General features: G+C 46.6%; 2 protein-coding genes across 6 annotated transcripts; one reads left to right on the forward strand and one right to left on the reverse strand.

Moving 5' to 3' along the window:
* Window positions 1-935: 935 nt before the first annotated feature.
* Slc16a14 (solute carrier family 16 member 14) lies at window positions 936-26916 on the reverse strand. Of its 5 annotated transcripts, none has more exons than XM_032901517.1 (5): window positions 26549-26916; window positions 19417-19694; window positions 15023-15166; window positions 5700-6677; window positions 936-1514 (listed from the first exon to the last, which is right to left on the reverse strand). In XM_032901517.1, the coding sequence occupies exons 2-5, from the start codon at window positions 19679-19681 to the stop codon at window positions 1363-1365; spliced, it is 1539 nt and encodes a 512-aa protein (XP_032757408.1). In that variant the 5' UTR covers window positions 19682-19694; window positions 26549-26916; the 3' UTR covers window positions 936-1362. The 5 variants fall into 5 exon arrangements, with proteins under 5 accessions (XP_032757408.1, XP_032757407.1, XP_032757404.1 ...); XM_032901516.1 differs by lacking the exon at window positions 26549-26916 and adding an exon at window positions 25635-25741; XM_032901513.1 differs by lacking the exon at window positions 26549-26916 and adding an exon at window positions 25587-25696.
* LOC116898562 lies at window positions 24608-27255 on the forward strand. The gene is made up of 3 exons (XM_032899769.1): window positions 24608-24676; window positions 25550-26089; window positions 26178-27255. Exons 1-3 carry the CDS (start codon window positions 24608-24610, stop codon window positions 26322-26324), a joined length of 756 nt encoding a protein of 251 aa, XP_032755660.1. The 3' UTR covers window positions 26325-27255.

Raw genomic sequence — 27255 nt, forward strand, 5'->3', positions numbered from 1 at the left:
CCTTAACCTTGTACTTCAGTGGGCAAGAGAAACTCCAAAAAGATTTTGTTGTTGTTGTTGTATTGTTTGTTCTTGAGACTGGGTTTCCTTGTGAAACCCTGGCTGTCCTTGAACTTGTTCTGTAGACCAGGCTGGCCTTAATGTAGAGATCCACCTGCCATCTGACTGTCGGTGCCACCACACCAGGCTCTAAGAAAAGATGTTTCAATCTAGGATAATGGTACGAACTCAAGTGTTTGAATCATAGCCCTTAATTCAATGGTGAAGTGCGTTAAGAAACACCCCTAAGACCAAGGATGTCACTCACAGGCCGCATGGGAAGGATGTGTGCAGTGTCAGTTTATGGCTGACGTCATCGCTAATGACACGATTACTGAGTTAGAAAGGACGGCCAGTTTCATTTCTTACAAGAGTTAGAAATCGTACTTCTTAGCTACAGAATCTTTCATAAAAATATAAACTGTTCTTTAAAATTGTACTAAGCTGTATTCCTTTTTTTAAAAAAAAAAGATTTTTTTGATCTTATGTGTGTGGGTGTTTTGTCTGAGTGTATGTATGCGTGCCACATAGACCAGAAGAGAGCGTATGGTCCCCTGGTACTGGAGTTATGGGTGGTTCTGAACCAACGTGTGGGCTGGGAACTGAATAGAGCAGCAAGCACCTCCTAACCTCTTAGCCCTTTCTCCAGCCCGCAGATTACACTGCTTTTGAAATGATTACCCACCTTTGCATGATGCTGGCCGACCAATAGCGCCTCATAAGAATTTACAGAATCATATCTGGACCTTCTGTGGAAATACAGACGCTTGGGCTTTACCTTACAAAGAAGTGGTTGAGTGGCAGAGCTTTTATTCCTAGTCTTTGCATATAAAACCCGAGTCTCGGTGAATGGAAAGATGTAAGGCGAGGAAGAGAGAAAGGGAGAGGAGAGGGAGGAAGGAAGGGAGGGGAAGAGTAGAGAGACTGGGAGGAAGGAACAGAGAAGGGGGGCTTTTTGTAGTTCTGTTTTGTTCTGGTTTTTGATACAGGGGCTCATGAAGCCCAGGCTAACCTTGAACCTTTGACCCTGCTGCCTCCACCTAGAGCTGGGATTACAGGCGTTTGCCACCATGCCTGGCTCGAAAGTTTTCATAAGGGCATCTGTATCAACTACTTAATAAGCTATAAACACTGTCACCTCTAAGACATACGCAGTCCTAATCACTTCTGCCACCTCTGCAGAGAGGCCACTCTGCTTGCAGATAAAGTGACGACAATGCCGGTCACGAGTGACACCATCTGTCACCACACAGAGCGTGCGTTCCTCTAGGCGCCAGGTGAGGTAGGCATGAGGAGGGAACCCACAGGAGACATTACAGGACACTAAACATGTGCACTGTCCATGCACTTCCTTCCGGATTGTCCAGTCATCTGAATACACGGCTGGATGAGCAAAAAGAGTATCCCTACCATGTAAAGCAAACCACATATATAAAAGGAGAAGTCGTATTTTTGGGTGATGTCGAAGATCCATCCTAGGAAAACAAAAAAAAAAATGTATATTCAGTATAACACAATTTAGGATACAAACCAGGCATTTACTGCTACTTCAATTTTCTTTCTTTCTTTCTTTTTTTTTTTTTCTTTTTTTCGGACCTGGGGACCAAACCCAGGGCTCTACCACTGAGCTAAATCCCCAACCCCTGAGCTAAATCCCCAACCCCTAGCTAAATCCCCAACCCCCCCTTTTTTTTTTTAAATAAGAGTTTGGACTAGGTCTGTAGCTCAGTGGTAGAGCACTTGCCTAGCACACGTTAGAACCAAGGTTCGGTCCGCAGAACTGTCCCTCCAAAGGGATTTATTAACTTTGTGATGGGGTTGGGGAGGATGGAACCCAGGGGTGATACAAGATCTCACATATTCAAGGCTGGCCTCAAATTTACTATCGGCTGTTGTTCTTACATTTTTAATTTTTTGTTTGTTCTTCAGACAGGGCCTCACTACGTAGCCCAGGAATGCACTGCATAAACCAGGCTGGCCTCGAACTCTCAAATGCTGGAATTAATGGCATGTCCCACCATTCCTGGCTACTACCATCTGGCTTTATCTTTTTTTACTTCTGTGTAAGTGTATAACCTTTTTGTGTGGCACACATGGACCATGAGCATGTGAGGAGGTCACAGAACAACTGTGTGGGGTCAGTTCTCTCCTTCTACCTTTATGTGGGTCCCGGGGATTGGACTCAGGTCATTCGGTATGGCGAACTGGTATAGCAAGCACTTTACCCGCTGACCAAACAATCAGCCCTGTTCAGCGTGCCATTTGATTGAAAAATAAGAGACCGCAGTGTGGCAGAGGCAGGTGATCTCTGTGAGTTCGAGGCCAGCCTGGTCATTGCAAGTTCCAGGCCAGCTGGAGGTACCTAGTGAGAACCCGTCTCAGACAATACAGAACAAAACAAACAACAAATAAAAAGAAAAGAACAAAATTGTTTTGTTTCTTTGAGAAGGGCTCTCTCTCTCTCTCTCTCTCTCTCTCTCTCTCTCTCTCTCTCTCTCTCTCTTTGTGTGTGTGTGTGTGTGTGTGTGTGTGTGTGTGTGTGTGTCCCTGGCTATCCCAGAGCTCTGTAGATCAGATCCACCTGTCTCTGCCTCCCAAATGCTGGGACGAAAGGCCTGCAACACCACGACCCTATTCTTCAGATGTGGCTTAGTAAACTGCTCTGCCCCCTTTCTGTCTACAATCTAAAACACGATTAAACACACAATCCAATAGTGGTTCAGCTTCAGAATCTGAAAGCCACACTGACACATCTCAGCCACGCCACCAACTTCTGCTCAGAGGCACCATGAATAGGTGACAGCACATGAATAGGTGACAGTGCTGCAGAGCGGTCCGTATCTACCTACAGAACCGTGGATAGGGCCTATAATCTAAAAGTTAGGCAATTAGGGCAGGTTCTGGGGGCACAGGTCTGTCACCTCAGCTACAGAAAGAATGTGAATTAAAGCCCACCAGGGCTACAGGGTGTCCTCGAAGAGTCAGCCTGGGCAATTTAATGTGACCCTGTCTCAAAGTGAAAATGAGCCCACCATGACACACACACACACACACACACACACACACACACACATCTCTAATCTCAGCACTTGGAAGGCAGAAGCAAGTCGGGTCTCTATCGGTCTGAGGGCAGGTCTGCATAGTACATTCCTGGCAAGACAGATCCATACAGTGAAGCCCGGTCCCCAAGAGGGAGGGGGAAAAAGAAGACTGGCAATGTAGCCCAGTGGTGATCACTTAGTCACTTAGCGCATGGGAAGAGGCCCTCGGTTCAAAACCCAGCACCACCCAAAGCAACAGCAAAACTGAACGAGGATAAATGAGCTTCTCATATTCTGCTCCGCTCCAGTGAAAGCTGGCGTGGTCACTTTGATAGTTAAATCCTCAGTCTTTGTGGGACCAGTTGGGAACTACATGTGGCTTTTAGTCTCAACATAGTGCCTGAGTGTGTGTGTGTGTGTGTGTGTGTGTGTGTGTGTGTGTTTTCTATGTGTGTACAGGTGCCCGTGGAGGCCAGGAGAGGTTATGGATTCTCAGGAACTGGAATGGTTGAGAGCCTCTGGACATGGGTGCTGAGAACGAAACCTTTGGACGGGCATCAGTGCTCTTCACCACTGAGCTGCGTCTTCAGCTCCTATACTGCAGACTGAACCTAGCTAGGGCTCCACACTCGCCGGGCAAGTGCTCAGGCGCTGTGCCACATCCTTAGCCGTGTGAACTCCCTATGGTTGATCTCCCAGCTGGGCATGTGACATCACACCTGGTTGCGATTTTCGTTCTTTGATTTGGAACCTGGGCCCTTGGCAATCCTTTAATCCATTAACTCAGAGCATGGGCCTGGCAGGAAAACCTGGTTTCCTACTCAGTTGCTCTCTCTTTTCATTTGAGTGCCCAATGAGGACAGGTGTTTTTCGCATCAAGTGTTCCCAGCTCTAGGACAACATTGAACATGCTTGCTAGGGTGCTAGATTGTATTCAAGTGAGGGCGAGCCGTGTAGATCCACAGCCAGCCAAATCCACTTGGCTGGGTTTTTGCTAGAAAGAATTCTGGAAACATTTAGTAAAACTACCTACTACTATGACACCTTTTAAGGAGAAGTGAACGCCTAAGCCATGTTATAAAGATCGAAGCTTGGTGTTGTCTAATGCCAAGGTTGAAATGCGTCTTGAATTGCACATCTTCTCTAAATGTATAATGTGGCACTAAGACTGTACCAGGTTTTTAAATGGGACTAGAAACCTCTCTGAAAAACGGGAAACACTTCTGTTTCTGAAACCATTTACCAAAAGGAAAAAAAAAAAGATAATTGGAGAAGTAATTTTCTCTGCATCACATTAAGTAGCGTCTCAGGCCCATTTGGATGTCTACCAAGAATTGAATGTGGTTATTTAGTCGCGCGGATAACCATGCACCCTGACCTACAGTGCATGAGTGCTGGGACTGCATCTCATTATGAGTTTAGTGTCTTGGCCCGGAGAGTGAGTTCAACAATATGCAGGCAGTTGACGAATGTCCTTCCCCATCAGTGTATGAATTAGTGGAGTGAGAGGAAGCAAGAAACACAAGGAGAAACGGCCCTTTAAACCAGACACCTAGACACACCTGGACACTGGCCTGTGTCCCCACAGCTGTGAGGGTGAAACTTTGACTGTTTCTGTTAGGTATTTTTGTCAGGCTTTCTCCCTGAACTTGAGGCACATGTTTTACTGACTAGATCTCTGACTGCCCGAACCCGAACAGTAAGATAATGTTTATGGCAGCTTATTAGAGCATCGACAGGAAACAAACACAAGGCTAGGCCCAAGCACGCATGCCTTTCAGTTATTTTGAGATAGGGTCTCATGTGCCAATGATCACCTTGGACTCCTGATCTTTGCCTCTGCCTCAAGTGCTGGGACTACAGGCATGCACCCCCATGCACCCCCATGCACCCCCATGCACCCCCATGCACCTCCATGCACCCCCATGCACCTCCATGCCCAGTGTTTGAGGCCCTGGGTATAGAACTCAGGGCAATGTGCACGCTAGGCAAATAATCTACCAACTGAGACATATCCTTTGCCCTGTGTTTGTTCCTTCTTTAAAAAAAAACTTTTATTTATTTAATGTGTGTATGCGTGTGGGTCTGTGCCACAGTATAAATGTGGAGGTCAGAGGGCAATCTGCAAGGGTCTGTCCCTTCCTTCCACCATGTAGGTTCTGAGGATTGGGATCATCAGTGATTTTACCTATAGTCAATTCTCAGGCCCATGGCTGTGGTTTCTTGAGACAGGGTCTCATAATGCATCTAAAGCTGGCCTGCAATTTATAATAATCCTCCTGTCTCAATACCCTTATTGCTGGTATTACAGGTGTGTGTGTGTGTGTGTGTGTGTGTGTGTGTGTGTGTAAATATATATATACACACATATGTACATACATACATACATATGTACAATATATATGTAACACACACACACACACACACACACACTGCCACACCTGGCCATTTTCCCTTTCGCAACAGCGTAGGCTGACTTCTTCCTACTTAAGTTTCCCAAGTGCTGGGATCACAAGCGTGGCCAGCTGACGCTGGATTTTGTGGGGGGAGGGGGACAGACCACCTCACATCCTGCCTTCCTGCGCGCACTCTAAGCTCTGGGCACCTCGGTGCACTCACCTGCGAATGGCGGTCCTAGTAAGGCTGAGATGCCATTGGCGCAGATGATGATGCCGTAGGCATTGGCCAAGTGCTCAGTGCCAACCAGGTCCTCCGTCACCACGGGCATGAGGGAGAAATACCCGCTAGAAAACCCAATTAGGGCGCAAATGACAGCCAGGCTGGCGTAGGTGTGCATCAGGGGCAGGAGGAAGATGCTGAGGACTAGGGTGAAGTTAGCGATGAGGAAGACGTTCCAGACGCTGATACAGGGGAGGTCCGCCACGGCCCCCAGGATCACCTTCCCGAAGATGTGAAGTATTGCTATAATGGAGGTCAGAGGGAAGGCGTCGTTTTGCTCCGACAAGTTATACAGACTGACGATTTCTGGCAGGTGGATGAAAGGGATCACAAAACTGCTGTACGCGAACAGAGCCCAGAAAATAAAGGCTACAAACATGCGGTTGGTGAAGAGCGAGGCTGTCCCAAAATAGCCCGAGTGCCAGTCCCTAAAGCCCCTCTGGACTCGCACAGTGAGCTGACCCACGGTCTTCAGAACCCGGAAGGCACACACGTTCTTCCTGGGATGGGTCTGACCTTGACGCTCCTGTGTTTGAAGGTCACAGACTGTCTCCTCATTCCCAGGCCTTCTGTCCTGTTCTTCAGTCATGTCCAGTGGTCCTCCGGACTTAACAGATTCCGTGGAGTAAGCTGGGAGAGCACATGGCTCTTCCGCTCCCGAGCAGTTTTCTACTTTCTCAGGAGAGAGGGGCCTCATGAGCGCCCCACAAACACACAAGTTCAGGGACAGAGCACCTTGGATGAACATGGCATTCCGCCAGCCATATTCTGCACACAGGTACTTCAGCAGCACGGTCATCAGGAACGTCCCAAATCCTGTCCCTGTGGTACTGAGGCCCTGGGCCAGGGCTCGTCTCTTCTGAAAGTACCTTCCCACCATGACCACTGCAGGCAGGTAGGCCATCCCACTGCCGAGGCCTGCAGGTGAGAGGGAAGAAAGTACAAGGCACAATCAGAATAGGGACATAAAGACCACCTGCTGTGTCAGGCAGAATTCCAGTATAACAAAATGCCTGAGGTAATGAACTTAAAAAGAAGAAAGGTTTATTCGGGTTAGCTATTTTAGAGCATTTAGCTCCCTTAGCTCCCGATGCTCTTGGGCATGTCACGGCAGAGCAAAGCTCAAGGTTGCTAAGAAGTCAAGGAGAAGAGGACTAAGGATCTGGCTGTTGGCAGAGTGCTTGCCCTAGCACATGCAAATTCCCAGCACCATGTAAAAATGATCAGAGTTGGGCTGGAGAGATGACTCAGAGGTTAAGAGCACTGACTGCTCTTCCACAAGTCCTGAGTTCAATTCCTAGCATCCGCATGGTGGCTCACAACCATCTGTAAAGGATCTGATGTCCTCTTCTGGTGTGTACTCACTTAAAATAAGTAAATAAAACCTTTAAAAAAAAATATGGTCACAGTGACACTTTATTCCTAACACTAGCAAGCAAAGGCAGGAGGATCAGAACTTCAAGGTCATTCTCAGTTACAGAATGAGTTTGAAGCCAATATGGGATACATAGGACCATGTTTAAAAATGTGTGTGTGTGTGTGTGTGTGTGTGTTCCCAATTACCTATTTCTTCCACTAGGCACCACTGCCTTTCAACAGCCTGTGTTCATTACACAGCCTTCAGGTACATTTAAGATCCAAATTGTGCTGGGCAGTGGTGGAGCAATTAGGAGGCAGAGGCAGGCAGATCTCTGTGAGTTCAAGACCAGTCTGGTCTACAGAGCAAGTTCCAGGGCAGCCAGGGGGACACAACAAAACCCTGTCTCAAAAACCAGAAAAAACAAAAAAACATCAAAGAGAGATTTAAATTGTGACTCCTTCATCCTCTTCCACCATTGTACTTTTCCATTCTAATGAAAGAATAGTAGTATGTAAAGAGGCTCCAAGGAGGGGCGCCAGGAGCAGCTGCCATTCTTCCCATAAGCCTTTGCAGTAGGTTTCCACCAGTAACATCAAAGCAGCCATTTTTCCCATCAGGCTTTGCAGTAGATTTCCACCAATTACATCAGAGCAGCCATTTTTTCCCATCAGGCTTTGCAGTAGGTTTCCACCACCAACAGCAGAACAGCCATTTTCCCCATCCCTCCTGTAAGATCGTGCCAGCCTCACCTACAGAGAAGGGCCTGTCTCAGGCAGGCTCAGAAGAAGAAAATGACAAGTCCCTTGTCAGAGCACAGTCCATGAAAGAAGCTGTGTGACTTTTTAAGACCTGGTAAGAAAACTTCATGTAAACCAGACAAGAGTCTTGCCATCTCTGTTCCTTCACAACAGGGATTTGTTCTTGGAATGCACTTTTGTTGCCCCCCCCCCCCGTACCTCCAGGAGTAATAATAGGAGTGGGTTTACTTTAGATTACCCATCATCTTACCCGCTACTATTCAGAAGGATGTTTCCAAACACGACTTTATACAGCCTAAACTTGTGTGACCTTGTCCTTGTGACTGTAAACAGCTTGAGCTCAAGTAACCTTTGCTCACATGACTGCCTCACCCTCAGAATATAAACTGTCCGATGCTTCGAATAAAGGTGGCTATTGCACGAGGCTAGCCTGTCTCTTCTCCAGGCTTCACTCTCCCAGGCCAAATAGATGGGTAACCATCCCTGAGCCTCCTGCCCATGTCAGTGAGGGAAAGACACAGTCCTCAAATTTGGGTCAAACTCTGGATCAATCTTTATTAAGCTCATGATCACAACAGTAGAAATCTAGAATTTCTTAGAATGTAAAATAGAGAAAACAGCCTTTAGAGGCCAGCGAGATAGCTAACAGAATGGAGGAACCTGCTGCCCAAGCCTGACAACCTGAGTTTGAGTCCCAGGATGCAGATGGTGAAGGGAGAGAACTAAATCCTGCAGTGTTCTTACCACACACACACACACACACACACACACACACACACACACACACACACACACACACACACACACACACTCTGAGATTGGGGGCTGGAGGAGATGGCTCAGTGGTTGGGAGCATTTCTTACTCTGGCAGAGGATCCAGATTGGTTCCTGGCACCTACACAACAGCTTCTAGTGGCCTGACCACTCCCCACCCCTTCCTGACCTCTGTGGTCACCACATACACTTGTGGTTCATAAACACACACGCAGGCAAAACATTCAGACACATACAATCAACTTTTTTTTAACCACTGAGAGATAACTCAGTGTTTAATAGCAGGTTTGGTTCTCAACACCCACAGGATGGCTAACAACACCTGTAATTCTAGTTCCAGGGATCTGACACCCTCTTCTCACCTCTGAGGGCACTGCACTCCTGGGGCACAGTATACATACCTTCAAAATAACTAAAAAAATTTTTAAAAAATCATTCCATGGTGTATCAGCAGGCCCACATCTTCCTCATGTGCTGGTTACCATCTATAACATCTACCTGCTCCTTGAGAAAATTAATGAAGTAAAAATAAGAAAGTGGCACATCTAGATGACTGTTGTATCTTTATGCAAAACCCTAGCTTGATCCTTCAAGAAATGAGAAACGTGCATCGATTTCTGTGCCTAGTGTGGACTTTTGAGACCGGGTCCCTTCAGAAGCTAGCTGCACAAGCTCACCGTTAGACAGACCCTGCACTCATGCCCTTAGCCCCCAGCCCACTTGACCTCAGCAATGCTACCTGGACCGTGAAGGGAAACCTTCCCTCCCCCACCCTTCCACCCCATTTGCCCCTCTCCTTTCCCACTAGTCCCCCCTCCTCACTTAGTACTTGTCTAGTTTTCTTCTTCTACATGTGGGTCCCAGGGATGTAATTTGAGGGTGTGAGCCTTGGTGGTGACCATCTCTGTCTACCGAGCCATCTCATTTGCCCAAGACAAGTCTTTTTAAAAAGAAATTAATTTTGTGTTTCTTTTTTTTTTTTTTTTTTTTTTTTTTTCGGAGCTGGGGACCCAACCCAGGGCCTTGCGCCATAGGCAAGCGCCTACCACTGAGCTAAATCCCCAACCCCTAATTTTGTGTTTCTAAAGAAAAAAGTTTTGTTTTGCTTTTCAAGACAGAATTTCTTTGTGTAGCCTTCATCATCCTGGTGCTCTCTCTGTAGACCTGGCTGCCCTCGAACTCACAGATCAGCCTGCCTCAGTTTCCTAAGTGCTGGGATGAAAGGCATGCACTATCTCTCAGCAAAGGTAAAGTCTATTAAAGAAAAAAAAAAGCCTCCTCCACTAGTATGTCTTAAAAAAAAAAAGCCCTGTGTGGATGAACCACAGGGGATATGCCCAAGAAATGTAGCATGAGGATATTCTGCTGTCTGAGTAACACAAAGCACATGGACAAGAAGTGCTTGCCTAACATGGACAAGGAGTGCTTGCCTAACATGGACAAGGAGTGCTTGCCCACATGTATGAGGACCTTGAGATAGATCCCCGGCACCATGTAAACCGCATATTGTGATACACATCACTAATCCCAGGGCTTGGAAGCTAGAGTACCAAGGTCATTCTTGACACAAATCAGAATTTGAGTACATGAGAGCCTGGCTAGCCTGGGCTACATGACAGCCAACCTGAAAAAGAGAACAAAACCCCAAATCTAGGATTTGCATCTCTAGGGGGTGCACTCTTAAGATTCACGTCTCTGTGTGTACAAGCGTGCAGGTGCCTTGGAGGCCAGAGGAAGGCAGGTGTTACCGGAGGTTGTGAACTGCCCAGTGTGGGAGGTGGGAGCTGAACTCCAGTCCTTTGGAAGAGCAGCACTCTGAACTGCTGAGCACCTTTCCAGCTTCTAATGGAACAGTTTAAATCAAATCAGAGGGAAGCTTTTAAAAACAGAACGACTTAATGACTCTTTATGCCATCACTTAACTTCAACAAATCTCAGCTCACGGCCAATTTTGTAAATACCACATATTATTTGGAAGCAAATGGAGAATATTTTATCGCATGTGTGCATATTTTAGTATAAATCTTCAAATGTAAAAATCGTTTAAATAGCATACTTCTCATATAATTATCTCATTGGAAAAAAAAAATCCCTTGATATCACTAAATATCCAGAAGGTGCTCCAGTTTCCAAATGTCTTATGAATGACAGTACGTTCAAACCACAATCCAAGAAAGGTTCATGTTGCTGTTGGTTGATGCCTAGTTTAAGTTTTCAGTCCCTCGACCCCAGCGGCTCTTGCAATTTAATTGCTGCAGACATTGGGTGACTTGCTCTGTAGAACTCTCATACTCTGGATTTTAATAATGGAGCAAATTAAGTTTACCTATTTTAATCGTAATTCTAATCAGGGTCTCTTGTAGCCCAGGCTTGTCTGGAATTTCAATTAAAGATAGTCTTGAAATTCTGTCCTAGCCAGGTGGTAGAGACACACACTTTTAATCCCAGTATTGGAGAGGCAGAAATGGGATCTCTGTGAGTTCAAGGCCAGCCTGGTCTACAGAGCAATTTTCCAGGACAGCCAGGGCTACACAAAGAAACCCTGAATTGAAAAACAAATTTTTTTCTGACATCCTTTAAAAGTTTATTACTATAATAATAATTATTATTACTATCTTTTATTGTGTGTATATGATGTGTGTGTGTGTGTGTGTGTGTGTGTGTGTGTGTGTGTGTGTGTGTCCGCGTGTGCGTGTCTGCTCGCAGCACATGTTATGGCATACACATGGAGGTCAGAAGTCAGTGGTTCTCAATTTGTGGATTGCAACCCCTTTGGGGTAGAATGATCCTTTCATAGGGGCCACATATCAGATATCCTTCATATCAAGTATTTACACTATGATTCATAACAGTAGTAAAATTATAGTTATGAAGTAGCAATGAAAACAATTTGATGGTTAGGCATCGCATGGGGACTTGTACTAAAGGCATAGGAAGGTTGAGAACCACTGTTCTAGGATGTGGGTTTCTGAGATTCACTCTGGCTGTACAGGTTTGTACTTGCTATAGGTAAGTACCTTTACCTGTGAGCCATCTGCCAGCATCTGACACCAGGTTTCAGTGTTCATTCCTCTTGTCTTAAGTGATACACTTGAGTTTATAATACCATATTTACACTAACCATATGCTACTATGTTTGTGAGTCAGCTAACATTTACCAAGCACATTAGTATGTAACTATCGTGCTAAGTGCTTTATGCAAATTTCTTGTCTTTTCTTTTTTTCTTTCTTTCTTTCTTTTAAATGTTATTTATTTAATGTATGAGTGCTCTGCTGCCTATACATCCGCAGATCAGAAGAGGGCATCAGATTTTCCCCTTATAGATGGTTGTGAGCCACCATGTGGTTGCTGGGATTTGAACTCAGGACCTCTGGAAGAGCAACCAGTGCTCTTAACTGCTGAGCCATCTCTCCAGCCCTTTTTCTGTCTTTTCAATGTGTTACTCTGGTATGCTTGTTTGCCCTCATCTTAGTTCGGGTTTTATGTGAAGAGACACCATGACCAAGACAACTCTTCTAAAAGATAACATTTAGTTGAGGCTGGCTTACAGTTTCAAGAGGGTCGGTCTATTACCATCACAGCGGAAGCATGGCAGCCTGTAGGCAGACATGGTGTTGAGAGTTCTACATCTTGATCTGAAGGCAGCAGGAGACTGTCTTCTGTAGGCAGCTAGGAGGCTCTGGATCATACTGGCCAGACTTGAGCACATATATGACTCATATATGAGTCCCACCTCCACAGTGACACACACCTCTAACAAGGCCACACCTCCTTCAATAAGGTCACACCTAACAGTGTCACCTCCCATGGGCCAAACATATTCAAATCACCACAGTTCCCAGTTTGCACAGAAGGAAACCGAGGTATAAGGAGATGAGTTAATGTGCCTAATGTCACACAGATATTGTGATCACAAAAAAGAGGACAACGAATGCAGCTCAGTGTGCTTGCCTAGCATGAATGAAGCACTCAACAAACCAGGACTAGTGGCACACTGCTGCAATCCTAAAACTCGGGAGTGGAGGCAGGAGAATCAAAAGTTCAAGGTCCCTCTCTACCACACAAGTCAATTCAAGGCCAACCTGGGGGTACATGAAAACCCATGTCATAACTGAAATAAGGAAGTAAATAGACACAAATCTTCAGTAACATTTTCTTTTCTTGCATGACAGGCTTTCTCTGTGTAGCCCTGGCTGTCCTGGAAACTTGCTCTGTAGACCAAGCTGGTCTCAAACTCACAGAGATCCACCTGACTCTGCCTTCCAAGTGCTGGTATTAAAGGTGCAGCACCATCACCCAGGGGAGACAAGGTCTTGACACATAGTCCATGCTAGTTTTAACCTTTGTATCCTCTCGCCTCAAGAACCCAAGTGTTACAATTACAGACGTGCCATGAACCTCCAAATCTCAACCAAAATAACTTTCATTGCTTTGTTTCTTGAGAGAGGGCCGTGTGTAGGCCAGGCTGGTCTTGAACTCACTACGTACATAGCTGTGGGTAGTCCTGCATTATGGATCTCCCTGCCCCCACCTCCTGAGGGCTTAGATTACAGTTATGCATCTGGACATTTCATTTTGTGATTTTGTTTGTTGACACGGGGTCTTACTGTCTATTCCTGGCTGGACTGGAGCTATTCTGTAGAGATGCTGGCTTTCAACTAATAGAAATCCTTCAGCTCGTCTTCTGAGCACTGAGATTTGTTTGTTTGTTTGTTTGTTTTTTGTTTTTTATTTTTGAGAGTCTCACTATATGGCCTGACTGGCCTGAAATTCTCTGAACTGACGTCGAACTTTCAGTAATGCCCCTCCTCTTACTTGCAAACGCTGTGAATACATGCGCTGCCGCTACCTCTGACTTTCCTGTTCAACACAGCTTTCAACTCCAATTTCAACAACAATTCATTTTTGAGGAGGATCAGAGTTGTGTTTCCAGAGTCAGGTGGGATCAGCCAGGCCAAAGCACAGATGTTCAAGGAAGTCACTGCTCACCGTGTGAACCCCACAAGCTGCGGGTAAAGGAAATTATGGCCGGGAATAATTTTTGCAGAACGCAAATCACTCCGCATGGTGTTCAGTTTTAATCCGTCTCCTGCCTGTGTGCTAGACTGGCTTCTGAGAATCAGGATGAGCCTGTGGCTTGTGCTAATTTATCCATCTGACCGGTGCTCAAGAGCAAAGGCGATTCCCTGTCACGCCCAGCCCTACTCTTACTAACGAGAGAACACCGATCGCCCCCTGCAGCTTTCTTTACTCTCTGAGGTCTGTGTCCTTATCCTGCTTTCCCATTCTTTAATGGAGAAAGGTCTACCCTAGCACTTAGGAGTATTCAAACTTGGCATTCAAGTTTGAATTTGGTTCTATTTGGAAAGCCAACTACAGGTGCCAGCCAGTTTTCCCACCCTTAAAGGACATTTAACATCCATGAAAGTGTTTCTTGGGTCCGAGAGATAATGGGTAAGGATGCTTGCTGTGTAGAAACACGGGGATCCGAGTTTGAATCCACAACATCCAAATAAAAAGCCTGATGAGGCTTTGTGTGCCTGGAACAGTGCAGTAGGGGAGGGGTCACAGACAAGAGGGTCTCTAGGGCCTCCCGGCTGCCTGCCTAGCTCCAGCTCCAGGGAGGCTCTGTGTCAAAGAATAAGGCAGAGAATGATAGGATGGCAGGCACAACACACACGCGCGCATGCACACACACACACACACACACACACACACACACACACACACACACACCTCCAAGACAAAAATGAAATGCCTTTTAAAAAAATATAATGTCTTTAAAATGTTTTTTACATTTGTATATTTTATTGGTATGTTTTGTCTTCAATGCATGCATGTAAACCATAAACCGTGTGTGTGTGTGTGTGTGTGTGTGTGTGTGTGTGTGTGTGTGTGTGTGTGTTATCCATAAAGGTTAGAAGACGGTACCCAGATCCCCTGGAACTGGAGTTACACATGGATGTGAGCTGTCTCGTGAGTGCTGGAAATGAAACCTAGGTCTCTTACAAGACCAAGTGCTCTTAACTGCTGTGCTCTCTAGGCCATCCATCGGATTTTTTTTTTTTTTTTCTTTTTTCCGGGGCTGGGGACCGAACCCAGGACCTTGCGCTTCCTAGGCAAGCGCTCTACCACTGAGCCAAATCCCCAACCCCCCATCGGATGTTTTGTTCTTTTTTTTTTTTTTTTTTTGGAGCTGGGGACCGAACCCAGGGCCTTGCGCTTGCTAGGCAAGCGCTCTACCACTGAGCTAAATCCCCAACCCCCCATCGGATGTTTTAACGGCTCTATTTTTCCCCACAGTTAAATTCATCATCTAAATGCACAAAACACCGAAAAAAAAAAAAAAAAAAAACTAAACCAGGCTTACCTGCTGCCACTCCGAAGGTAATAAAGAGAGACTGCACATTGGCTGCATAGGCGCTCAGCACCCAGCCGAGGGAGTTCACCAGTCCTCCAATGATTGCTGTCTGGCGGCACCCACAGGTGTTAATGAACAAGCCGATGAAAGGTCCTGCCACAGAACAGGGGAACAGGCACTGACAAGAGGCTCCTCATTGTCTCGGAGCCTCACACATAAAGAACAAAGCATCACCAGGGCCGCTTAAAGGAGCCCAAACCCGGGGCTACCGAGATGGCTAAGCAGGAAAGGGGCTTGTAGCCAAACCTGTCAACCTGAGTTCAAGCCTGAGACCCACATGGTAGAAACAGAACAAACTCCTATGGGTTGTTGACCTGCACAATGCACCCCTCAATAAAATTACATGAGATAATTTTTAATAAAGTAAGCAGGGGGGGGGGTGTCCCTGCAGGTGTGAAGACAAGCTACAATCTGAAAGGAGGTGAGGATGCAAATTCGGTTCGGAAGGACTTCATCGACCTGGATCAAACTTTGGGGAGTCTGATCGTAGACGTATTTAAACACAACAGAATTTAGACAGAGGTTTCTAGGTGACAATCACTCCAATTCCGGGTGCACAATGAAGCTTGAGGTAACATATAGAAACTCCTTTCCAAAGTACCTGTGACCATGAAGGTGGCTTCTATAGCTAAAAGGCGCAGGATGTGCTGTGAGCTCTAACAGAGACAGCACAGAGGTCAGCAGGCCATAGAGCACATGTGACATCTCCCCTAGGGATGGCTCTATGGACTGGGAGCCAAAGATAGAGGTCTAGGGAGGGAGAGTCTGGGATAATCATTCTGGGTGGTTGTTATCTACAGATAACAACAGCTCACCAGGTTATTGGCATCGACTCCCAGCTTTCTGGAGGGAAAGCAGATATTTTATTTCCTCTACTGAGGAGACGTCCCTGAGTGATTACCGTCCGGTTTTCCTAGAATCTGAGGGCACAAGGACCTTTGTGTCCCCAACAATCTTAAAGTATACAAACCTTTCAGATGTACATGATCTCGTCAGAGAACACACAGTTCTAGACTGGCAACAAGCCGTCAGGTTCATTCTGCCTATAACAGAAGCCCTTGGCTAGCAGACTAACAGGAGCCAGGCCTTTCTCATTTCCTCAGCCTTACACTAAGTTTGAAAGTGTGTGGAGTAAGCAAACGCTTGAAATTAAGAGAAGTTAGCCCGGCAGTGGTGGCGCATGCTTTTAATGCCAGCACTCAGGAGACAGAGGCTGAGTTCGAGGCTAACCTGGTTTACAGAGTGAGTTCCAGGATAGCCAGGAAGGAGGAGGGGGGGTAGAGGAGAGGGAGGAAGAAGAGGAGGAGGAAGGAGAAGAAGGAGATGGAGAGGGAGAGGGAAAGGAAGAGGAGGAGGAAGGAGAGGGAGTGAGGAGGGGAGAGGGAGGGGAGGGGGAGGAGGAAGGAGAAGAAGAGGGAGGAGGAAGAGGAGGAGAAGGAGGAAAAGAAAGAGGAGGAGGAGGAGGGAGAGAAATCACACACACAAAACCAGTAGCAACACTGACTAGTTTCCCGTCCTATCCCCAACCAACTGGGGCCATGTGATGGCTGGCTCTGTGGCTGGCTCTGTGCTCACACCCTCTCAGGCTGGTAGCAACTTCTACCCTTGCCTCTTGTCTTCTTCCTGGCCCTCTGGCTGCTGTATGCAGACAAGGTTGAGTTTCACTTACTACATTTGCTTATGCAGTGTGGGCACGTCCCTGTGGGTGAATGTGACACAGAGTGGAGGTTGGAGAATGACTGATGGGAGTCAATCCTCTCCTACCACATGGGTTTGGGGATGGAACTCGCTTGTCGTGCTTGGTAGCAAGTGCCCACTGAACCATCTCACAGACACTCACAGACAGGCTTTGACTCCTGTTCTAAAGGAAACACTCAAAAAGGATTCTCACAAGGGTTCCTATAGTCTTTCACAGAGCACCCAATCGGCGACACTTAAAAGGACTTGCTGTCTTCAACACACTCAGGCCCTGCATTCTCTTCCAGTCTTCCTCTGAGACCAAACGAACTGCAGCCTAGTGGTTTTCCCCATGTAACCAAGGATGACCTTGCAGTTGTGATCCTCCTGCCTCTGCCTCCCAAATGTTGGGACTATAGGCTTGTGTCACCAAGCTTGGTTTATTAGGGGCTAGGGGTTGGACCCCAGGGCTCCATGCACACTAGGTAGGCACACTACAGATGAATTGCATCCCAGCCCCTAGGGTGTGCATTTTGACACTGTGTAGAGAGATCAAAGACGGTCGTCATCACTTTATATAGTTATTGAGTGTTGCACTTGGGTGGGCCTTTTCAACTTAATCATTAACTTAGGGCTGGAGAGATAGTTCAGTGGGGAAGAAAAAGAGCTTGCAGTACAAGCTCGATGACCCGAGGTCAATTCATACAGTTACAGTGGAAGGAGAAAGCCACCTCCTGAAAGCTGTCCTCTGACCTTTATACACAGGCTGGGGCCCACGCTCATACACATACTCAGATGTCTACTCATGATACATCCACACGCAGTAACAAGTGAAATAACTGAGCTCTTAAGCCTTTCTCTGCTTAGCCCTGTGAGCTCTCAGGGCCGGAGAAGGAGCTGGTGCCTCCCACACTCCTGGCACATTAGTTACTTTTGTCCCGATGTGACAAACCCTGATAAAAACAATTTAAGGCAAGGGTTGTTTGGGCTCGGGTTAGAAGGCTTAGCTTATCAGGGTCACATGTTCCTATTACAGTGCCTGGTCACATTGTGTCTGTCATCAGGAAGTAGAGAGAAACAATACTGGGGCTCAGCCAGCTTCCTCCAGTCCCAGAATTGGTGCTGCTCACGTTTATGGTGGGTCTTACCCTCCTCAGTCAAATTAACCCAGAAACTCCCTCAGAAACTCCCACAGAGGTTTGAGTCCAAAGCTGTCAATCTGACAGTCAAGATGAAGCATTGTCCCAGGCAAGTGCTCTACCATTCAGCTACAGCCCAGCCTTGTCTGCTTTGGGTGTATTTACTTTTCACATTTATTTATTCACTATGTAGCCCCAGCTGGCTTGGAGCTTGCTATGCAGACCAGGCTGGCCTGGAACTCACAAAGATCCACCTGCCTCTGCCTCCCAAGTGCTCAGATTACAGCTGGGCTGGCAACATTTATTTTATTTGTTTTAAAAGTGCATTTATTTTACGGGTATGAGTGTTTTGCCCGCATGTATGTATATGCACTGTGTGCATGCCCGTTGCCTGCGGAGTTCAGCAGAGGGCATCCGATACCCCAGAACTTGAGTTTTAGATTATGAGGTACCTGTGGGTGATGGGAATTGAACCCAGGTTCTCTGTAAGAGCAGCTGGTGCTCTTAACCACTGGCATCACTCCAGCATCATTAATGTGTTTTTAGGTGTGTGTGTTTGTGAATGGGTGTGTGCATGTGAGCGCAGGGGCCTGTGAAGGCCAGAAGTGTCAGGTATTGCAGAAGCTGGAGTTATGGCAGTTGTAAGCCACCATAGATGGGTGCTGGGAACTGAATCTAGATTCCCTGCAGGAGCAGCACATGTCCTCAACCACGGGCCACTTCTTCAGCCCCTTGTCTGGAAGTGCATACTTCAAAACATGACTATAAAGACTTAATAAGTTCTGACATTAGAGACAGCAATTCAGTTAACTTCTTATAACAGACTTACTACATACTAAATGTGTTTACATAGCACATGCTATATATGTATACTATATAAATATGTATACTATATAAATAACATATAAAGTAAGGCCTTGGTATGGGCATCTCAGAGAATTCTGGAAGTAACTGAAACTGAGATACCATAAGTTTGCAGATATTTCTCTACATACATTAAAGAATAAAATGCTCCTAACCACAGAGCCATATCTCCAGCCTCACATTGTAATTCTTATATATTCACACTCATGCCACCATGCCATAGTTGGGCGAACAAGTGACCCAAAATGGAACAAGCTACACACACACACACACACACACACACACACACACACACAAGTGACATGAAACACACACATACACACTCATACACACATACACTCACATGCAAGTGGCATTACACACACACACGTGACATGACACACACACAAACACAGTCTCTCACTCTCACACACATACATACAAATGCCATGACACATACACACACAAGTGCTATGACACATACACACACACACACACACAAGTGCCATGAAACACACATACACAAACACACACAAATGGCTAGATGGTAAATTTCCTGTTCTGAATATCAATTTTAAAAGTTGATACCCAATTCCTAAGGTTACAAGAGTGGATGCCTTGCTTACAACAGGGACTCGCCATTTTGTAACCACCCAGTCTTAGAACAGGTGCCAGCGAACGTACCCACGATCAAGGTGATGCCCATGCTTAGGGAGCTGACCCAGGCGGTCAGGCCACGGCTCTGGTGGAATTCTTCAAGCCACTCCACGTTGAGGACTCCTAGGGCCATCTGTGAGCCCATGATGAGGATGTGAACAAAAAAGGAAGAGAGGACCATCATCCAGGCCCACCCGCCATCGATATCCGGGTGGGGCTTCAGGGTCTTCTTATTCTTAGCTTTTCGGTCATCCTCAAGGTCATAACCGATATCTTCATGACTTGTATACATTTTCTAAGGTTTTCTGAAATAGACACAGTAAATAATTTATCACATATGGAAACAAAAAACAGCTTCCCCCCACCCTGCCCGGACAGTTCTATCTCAGATCAAAGTCGCTTCAGGGTCAAATGATGCTCAAGTTAGGGTAGGTTAGTGTTTGATACTGGTGGATACATGCTTATCACTTTAAAGCCCCGTCTTCATAATCACCTCACAGGTATTAGAAACTTTTAGAAAAGGATTTGTTTATTATATTTATATAAGTACACTGTTGCTGTCTTCAGACACACCAGAAGAGGGCATCGGATCCCATAACAGATGGTTTCGAGCCACCATGTGGTTATTGGGACTTGAACTCAGGACCTCTTTTCTTTTCTTTTTTCTTTTTTTCTTTTTTTTTTTTTTTGGAGTTGGGGACTGAACTCAGGGGCCTTAGCTTGCTAGGCAAGCACTCTACTGAACCCAGGATCTCTGGAGCAGTCAGGGCTTAGCTGCTGAGCCATCTCTCCAGCCTGGGTTTTATAAACTTAAAGAAATGGGGGAGAGGGTAGGGAGAGACAGGGAAGAAAGGAGGAAGAAGGAGATGGACAGAGGAGAAACACATCCTGGATGTGATGGGTTAAGACAGACCAGTCTCCATAAGAAGGATCTGTCCCCTGAGCCTGGGGAAGGAGGGCTTGGGCAGAGCCAAGAAGACTAGTGGTGGGGATGGCAAGTTGAGCCCTATAGTTAATGTCTTTGGTGAACTAGGGAGTTAGCTCACTGTGTAAGAATGGAGAGTGTGGAGAGTGTAAAGGGGTCTAAATGTGCAGGATAACAGAAGCAATTGTTGTCTACCCATAGAAATGGCTGCTGGGTCGTTCCTTAAGTCAAGTGGTACCACAGCAGGCTAGAAGCCAGGACACATCAGGGGTGCCTGCTACCCCAGATCCTGTATAGGTGGAGTATATTATAGACAGATTGGACATGGACAGAGAGAAACTAAAATGACACCAAATGACTATAAATAAATTGATTTAATTTATTGGAACTGATTGCCAAAATTTCTAGGCAAAAACCTTAATAATTTTCCCTGGCCTAAGTTCCAAGCAACTCTGGGTTTTCATGTTATAGGCATGCGTGCTTCAAATTTGCCTGTTTTGGTTACTCATTTGTGTGTGTGTGTGTGTGTTCAGACATGCATGAAAACATGTGTGTATTCAGTTGTATACATGTCCAGGTGTTAGTGCATATGTTTGTGAATTTGTGAATGCATACAGAGAATGCATACAAGATGGCTGGAGGTGGCCATCTTGGATTTTAAGATCTCTCCCTGGCCCGGAACCCATAAATTCAGCTGTACTAAGTGGCCAGTGATCCCCACGGGTCCACCGGTCTCTGTCTCCCTGAGAGCTGGGATCACAAACATGTGCTGTCATGTTTGGCTGTTGCGGGTGCATGGAGTGTGTATAGTGCACACCTGTGGGTGTGTGAGCATTCGGAGTTCACAGCAGGCTACTCCTCTATTCTCTGCCTTGCACTTTGAGGCAGCTTCTCATCGAACGGGAAGCTAGCTAGTGAGCTAATGCTGGGTGACAGGCACATGTTGCCATGCCTGGCTCTTCATATGGGCTAGGGATTGAACTCAGATCCTAGGCTTGTAGGAAGGGCTTTATTGAGTAAACCATCTCCCCAGCCCCTTATTGTGCCCCCAACCTTTACCGTAAACTTATCCAGCAGTTACTTCAGAGACCCCCTAGCTCGACTTCACATACAAGTGGCCCTGACTCCCATGTTACTTAGGGAGTAAGTTCTTTCTTTCTTTCTTTCTTTCTTTCTTTCTTTCTTTCTTTCTTTCTTTCTTTCTTTCTTTCTTTCTTTTAAAAAGATTTATTTATTATTATATTTATATGAGTACACTGTAGCTGTCTTCAGACACACCAGAAGAGGGCATTGGATCCCAATACAGATGGATGTGAGCTACCATGTGGTTGTTGGGTATTGAACTCAGGACCTCCGGACCCACTGAGCCATCTCTCCAGCCCCTAGGAGTAAGCTCTTAAAAGTTTGGGCTGTGAGATCTCACCTCTGAGTGACCTGAGACTATAGCCCATGAACTCTTGAGGTGAACAGTATCAGTCTGTTTGTGGCTGAGACAAAGAACCAGAGTGACTACACATCATCTGTCACCCTACACGTCTGTGTGGAGATTTTATTTCTGTTTAAAATAGTGAGACGGAACTCCAGATGTGGTGGCTTGTGCCTTTAATCTCAGCACCCAGGAGGCAGACACAGGAGGATCTTCGTGAGTTCAAGGCCAGCCTGAGCTACAAAGTGAGTTCGGCAACAGCCAAGGCTACAGAGGAACCCTGTCTCAAAAAACAAAACAAACAACAATGAAAAAGAGAGCAGGGTGGAGCGGTGGGGAAGTGAGGGCAGGTGAGGGAGGTGAGAGGCTGGTTTGGAGAGCGGCATTTTCAGTTGATTCACACAAAAAGTGTTTCACTTACTTTGACTACGATCTTTGAGACCGAAATCTCCTTTTATTTATTTTAGAACAGAAGAAGGAATGCAGCTCAGTGGAGGTGCACTGACCTAGTGTGAGTGATGCCCTGGTTCCCACCACCAACGCCACAAAAATTAAATACATGAAGGAAAGCCAGGGTCTGGACGGATGGCTCAGTGGTAAGAGCACGGCCGTTCTTCCAGAGGACTCGGGTTCAGTTCCTAGGACCCACATCACGAGGCTCACAACCGCCTGTAACTCCAGTGCCTTCCTCTGGCTTCTGCAGGTACCTCCTGCACACAGCACACGTAAGCATTTAGGCCACCCACATACGTACAGGATAAATCTTGTTTTTAATACTAATAAAAAAACCCTAAAAGCATAACAAGTGAAAAAGGTAGAGAGCAATTAAGGAAAACACTGGACACTGATGTATGATCTCCATGACCAAAAGTGCACACACGTACACACGTGGACACACACATACACAACATAAAATGAGTTTAGACTCCACAGAAAAGTGCTGGAAATATTAAGCACTAATATTTAGCAGCTAAGAACTTTATATTCTTACTGAATTATTTATTTTATGGATTAAAAGATGTGGTTGCCGTCTGCCTACTCTGGGCATTTCCAGTTTATCTGATCATAAATAAATGTATTAGCGTGTAATGGACACATGTATGCAAGAGGCCAAGTGCGAATGCAGATGATGGTACTGCATGCAGATGCCACAATGCAGGTGGGGTTCACAGCTTACTAAGGCCCTCAAGGGTTCATCCGACTTTTCCCTAAAGAGTATATGGAGAGGTATGGAGGAGCGTGTGTGTAATTACAGAAAATGGTAGGCTGAGACAGGAGGATTGCTGGGAATTTGAGACCCGCCTGGGGTACACAGTGAGTATTGGTCAAGGCATTGCTATGCAGCAAAACCCTGTCTTAAAACAAACAAAACTTATTACAGTGTGTGCTGCTAACACTAGCATGTGAGAAGTGAAGGCAGAAGGATCAGGAGTTCGAGGCCAGCCTCAGCTATATGGCAGGTTTGAGGACAGCCTGGGCCTCAAGAGGTCTCTTTTGAAGAAACACACACACACACACACACACACACACACACACACACACACACACACACTGAGAGAGAGAGAGAGAGAGAGAGAGAGAGAAAGAGAGAGAGAGAGAAAGCCCCAAACAAACAGAAATAAAAACAAGTATTTGCATTTCATCCTTCTATCTTTCTAAAAGCAATCATTCCTTGGTTTCACAATTCACTGTCTACCATGGTCTCTAAAGCAGAAGTCTACAGAAGAGCAAGTCTGATATGATATGACTTGACCGTTTCCTCCACAGATCACATTGAAACCCAACTGCCACTGTAACCATAGTAATAGGTGGACCCACTAGAAGTGTATGTCACAAGGGCTCTAACTTCAGGAATGGATTAAGGCCATTGTCCCCAGAGTGGGTTAGTTGTCTTGGGAATGATAAAACGGGGATGGAAGTGACTTGATATCTATCCTGATGCCCTTTTCTGGTCCCTCTGACACTGCACGCACAGTGTGCAAACATTCATGTGGGCAAAACACTCACACATATAAAATACATAGTTTTTTCTTAGGGAGGCTGGAGAGCACTTGTGCCTTGTACAGAGGGCTGGTATTTACTTCCCGACACCCAGATAGAGCAGCTCACAACTATCTGTAGTTCTACAGGACCTAATGACACCTTCTGGCCTCAGAGGAGCATGGTGCACACATGGACAAGCAGATACACACACACACACACACACACACACACACACACACACTTACAAACTGTGAAAGCTCTTTAAAAATTTTTAAAGTAAATAAAAAAATAAAAGTCACAAATAAGAGAAGAGTGGCTACATGTCAAAATGTAAGTACGTAACTACGTAACAGAAAATGGAAATGTCAGTTTTTTCCTGGAGCGTATTATAGATTAAAATATAATTAACATTTTTTTTACAGTTCCGCCATGGAATGAATTTTTACAAGCAATTTATTTATCTTTAATTGGACTGTCACTATGTCGCACTCAATACACTAATTATAATGAAAAGCAAGAAGGAGGTTGGGGTGGCGCGCGCAAGTTAAAACTAAAATTGCAATCTCTTCCCAAAGAGCTAGGTGAGTTCTTCAGCTGAACTCAGGGAATTTCAGGCCGGTAGAGGGCGCGCTCGAGGCCATGAGGCTGCAGAGCTGAAGAGGGTAGCAAGGTAGGCAACTGGACAGTGAGCTCCATCTGGCCTCATAATGTGTTAGGGGGTCGGGTGGGGAGAAGAAGATAAGGCCGATGGGTTAGGGCTGTGCTTAGTGGCTTTTGCCATGATGGTCTTGGCCTGTTGGTATTAAGGTCCTAAATTACCCCATTTTACAGATCAGACAACTGAGACATCTGTCTGTGTCTGACAAGGTCTCACTTAGCCTATGATGGCCTCAGACTTGGAGGATGACCTTGAATTCACGAACTCATCCTCCAACCCCCACTGCGAGAAAAGGGTATTGTATTACAGTGCTGGATTTAGGCAGTGCTGGGGGAATTGAACCCAGAACTTCATGCATCCTAGGCAGGTAACCTACAACCCGAGGTACATCCACGAAGCCCTGAAAGTGAGCCAGCTGCTTAATGGGTGCCCTGTGAAGTCCCAATATGAAGAGCATGGCCAGTTTCAATTTCTTCTTCACATTGCCCCCCCACCCCCACCCCTTCCCCTCTCTCCACTGACAAGGCGAAAGGGAGTCTTTTTAATCCCTTATGAGCATCCCCAGTCATCCTTGCTAATGAGCCTAAGCCTGAACCAACTTTTCTGCTGGAAGAAAGGGCTTAATTGGTAAGCAGAGTTGAGCTCATAAAACCTCGTCAAGCTGTGGCAGCCTTTGCCTTTTAATGGCTGTGCTGGGTCCTCACTGTCCCCCTTTCCTCTCTGGAGATGCTGGAGCGGCTCCCGGGGGTTCAGCATTCATTGCCCTGGTCCAGCCGTGAGTGATGCCGCACCCTCCGACCCTCCATCTCCAACAGGGGACCCCGACACAGACATCCGCAACCACGGAGGTCACTAACTGTAGCCCCATCACTGCCTACTTCAAGTCATGAACTGGGGGCCTGGAAAGCACCCGAGCGCGAGGCCGGGCGCGGGGGCGACGCGCGCTCTGTTGCCCTGGGGGCGCGCGCCACCCTGGACCGCGCGCATCCCCGCCTGCAGCTCGGGGGGGGGGGACAAGGGAGCACCGCCGCCCTGCCCAGGCCCCTCTCTTCTCATACCCTATCCCCGGCTCTCAGCTCGCAAGGGTCTCAGGAAGAGCCGCGACCGCCAGTATCGACCGGTATCCACCAGTATTCGCTGGCTCGGAGATGCTCCAACCCTGCGATAGCCTCCGGCCGCCAATCAACACAGCCCAGAGTACTCACTGCACGCAGCCCGAGAGGCTACGGTCTCACTCGGCTCCCAGTCTCGACCTGTGAACTCGCAGGTCCGCTCGGAGAACCCGGGTTCGCTGGGCATGGGGATTGGTGACAATGTCGACCAGCATCCTGCAGATACAGTGCCCGGGGCTCGGTTCTTCGCCTCGCTTCGTGCGCTCGTTGTGGGGGCTCCCGGACTCGCCCTGTGTTCACTGTCTGGCCAGGTGAACCTTCTGGAGCCTAAGGCTCGATGCTTCCGTCCCGGAGCCTTTAAAAAGGGTGCGTTTGGAAGGATCCGAGCCTACCCAGAGCTTCCTTCCAATCCGTGCAATTTCAGGTCTCCGCGTTGGTATATTCCTATACCGGCTAATTCTGGTTTGGCAGGGGGAAAAAAATCTGCGGGCTCCTCACAGGCACACTCTTGTGGCCGGTTGAAGTTTATCGCCTTGGCTGAGATTCGTCAATGCTGTGCACATTTTGCGACCATAGGAAATGTCCAGAAATCTCAGGTGTGTGTTTGGGAGGGGTGCGGGGGGAGGGGGACTCTTCCATTTCCTTTCCTTTCCTTTTCTTTTTTCTTTTTTCTTTTTTGACTAGGAGGGAAGTAACGAATCAGACCGTCATCTGAGTCTCAGCCAAAAAGAGAGCAGTTTGAAGAGTGATTTCAACACTCGTAGTCACTTTGGACTCAAAAATCGCTCATCTTTGTCCCAGTCTGGGTACTACGTCTTCCCATCTTTCTGAAGTACCTGTATTTACACCCATAGGCAGGCAACATATTACTTTGTGCCCTTGGAGAGTTTTTAGTATTTTGTTAAATACATGAAACAAACATTCTTTTACCTAACCTGACCGGCTCTGTTTGTTCCTCTCATTGTTGCTATAAACTACCACAAACATAGTGACTGAAAGCAGCACGAATTCATTATTTTACCGTTCTGGCAGCCAGAACCTGAAATGGGCCTCACCGGACTAAGAGTCAGCGCGTTGGCACACTGAAGGCTGTGTTCTTCCTGGCAGCTCTAGCTGAACCACCAGCTTCTGCACGCTGCCCACACGCCTTGGCCGGCAGCCACTTCCTCATCTTCAAAACCATCGACATTGCATCATCCCGTCTGTCTTGGGTGCTCAGGGCACACTTTCTCCATTGTTTGCTTTTCTCTTCCCTTTTAACTTAAATTATTTCAAACATGGTGTGTGTGTGTGTGTGTGTGTGTGTGTGTGTGTGTGTGTGTGTACGCTTGCATGTGACAGCATGTGTGTGGAAGTCCCTCGGAAGGCAGTTTTCCTTGACCCTTGTGTGTTCTGAGGATTGGTCAGCATGGTAGTAAGCACCCTTTCCTGTTGACCGTTCTTTCTAGCCCCTTCTCTTCCATTTCCATGGACCCCACCCCCTGGGTTATCTTGGTCCTTCCTGGATAATTCACACATCTATTTTAAGGCCAGCTGACTAGCAATGTACTCCCATCTGCTACCTTGACTCTCTTCCTGCCATTTAAGGTCACATAGTCCCGGGTTCCTGGTTAGGATATAGATGTCGTTGGAGGAGCCATTTATGCTACCCACCATGGGCTTCTTTTCCTTCCTCCTTTCTTTCCAAAAGACATTCATGTGTATTGTATTGTCATTGGCTTTATTGGTTTCTCTAAAAAAAAAGATTTATTTTATTTTATTA

Source organism: Rattus rattus, chromosome 4 (assembly GCF_011064425.1).
Source record: "Rattus rattus isolate New Zealand chromosome 4, Rrattus_CSIRO_v1, whole genome shotgun sequence".
Lineage (NCBI taxonomy): Eukaryota > Metazoa > Chordata > Mammalia > Rodentia > Muridae > Rattus > Rattus rattus.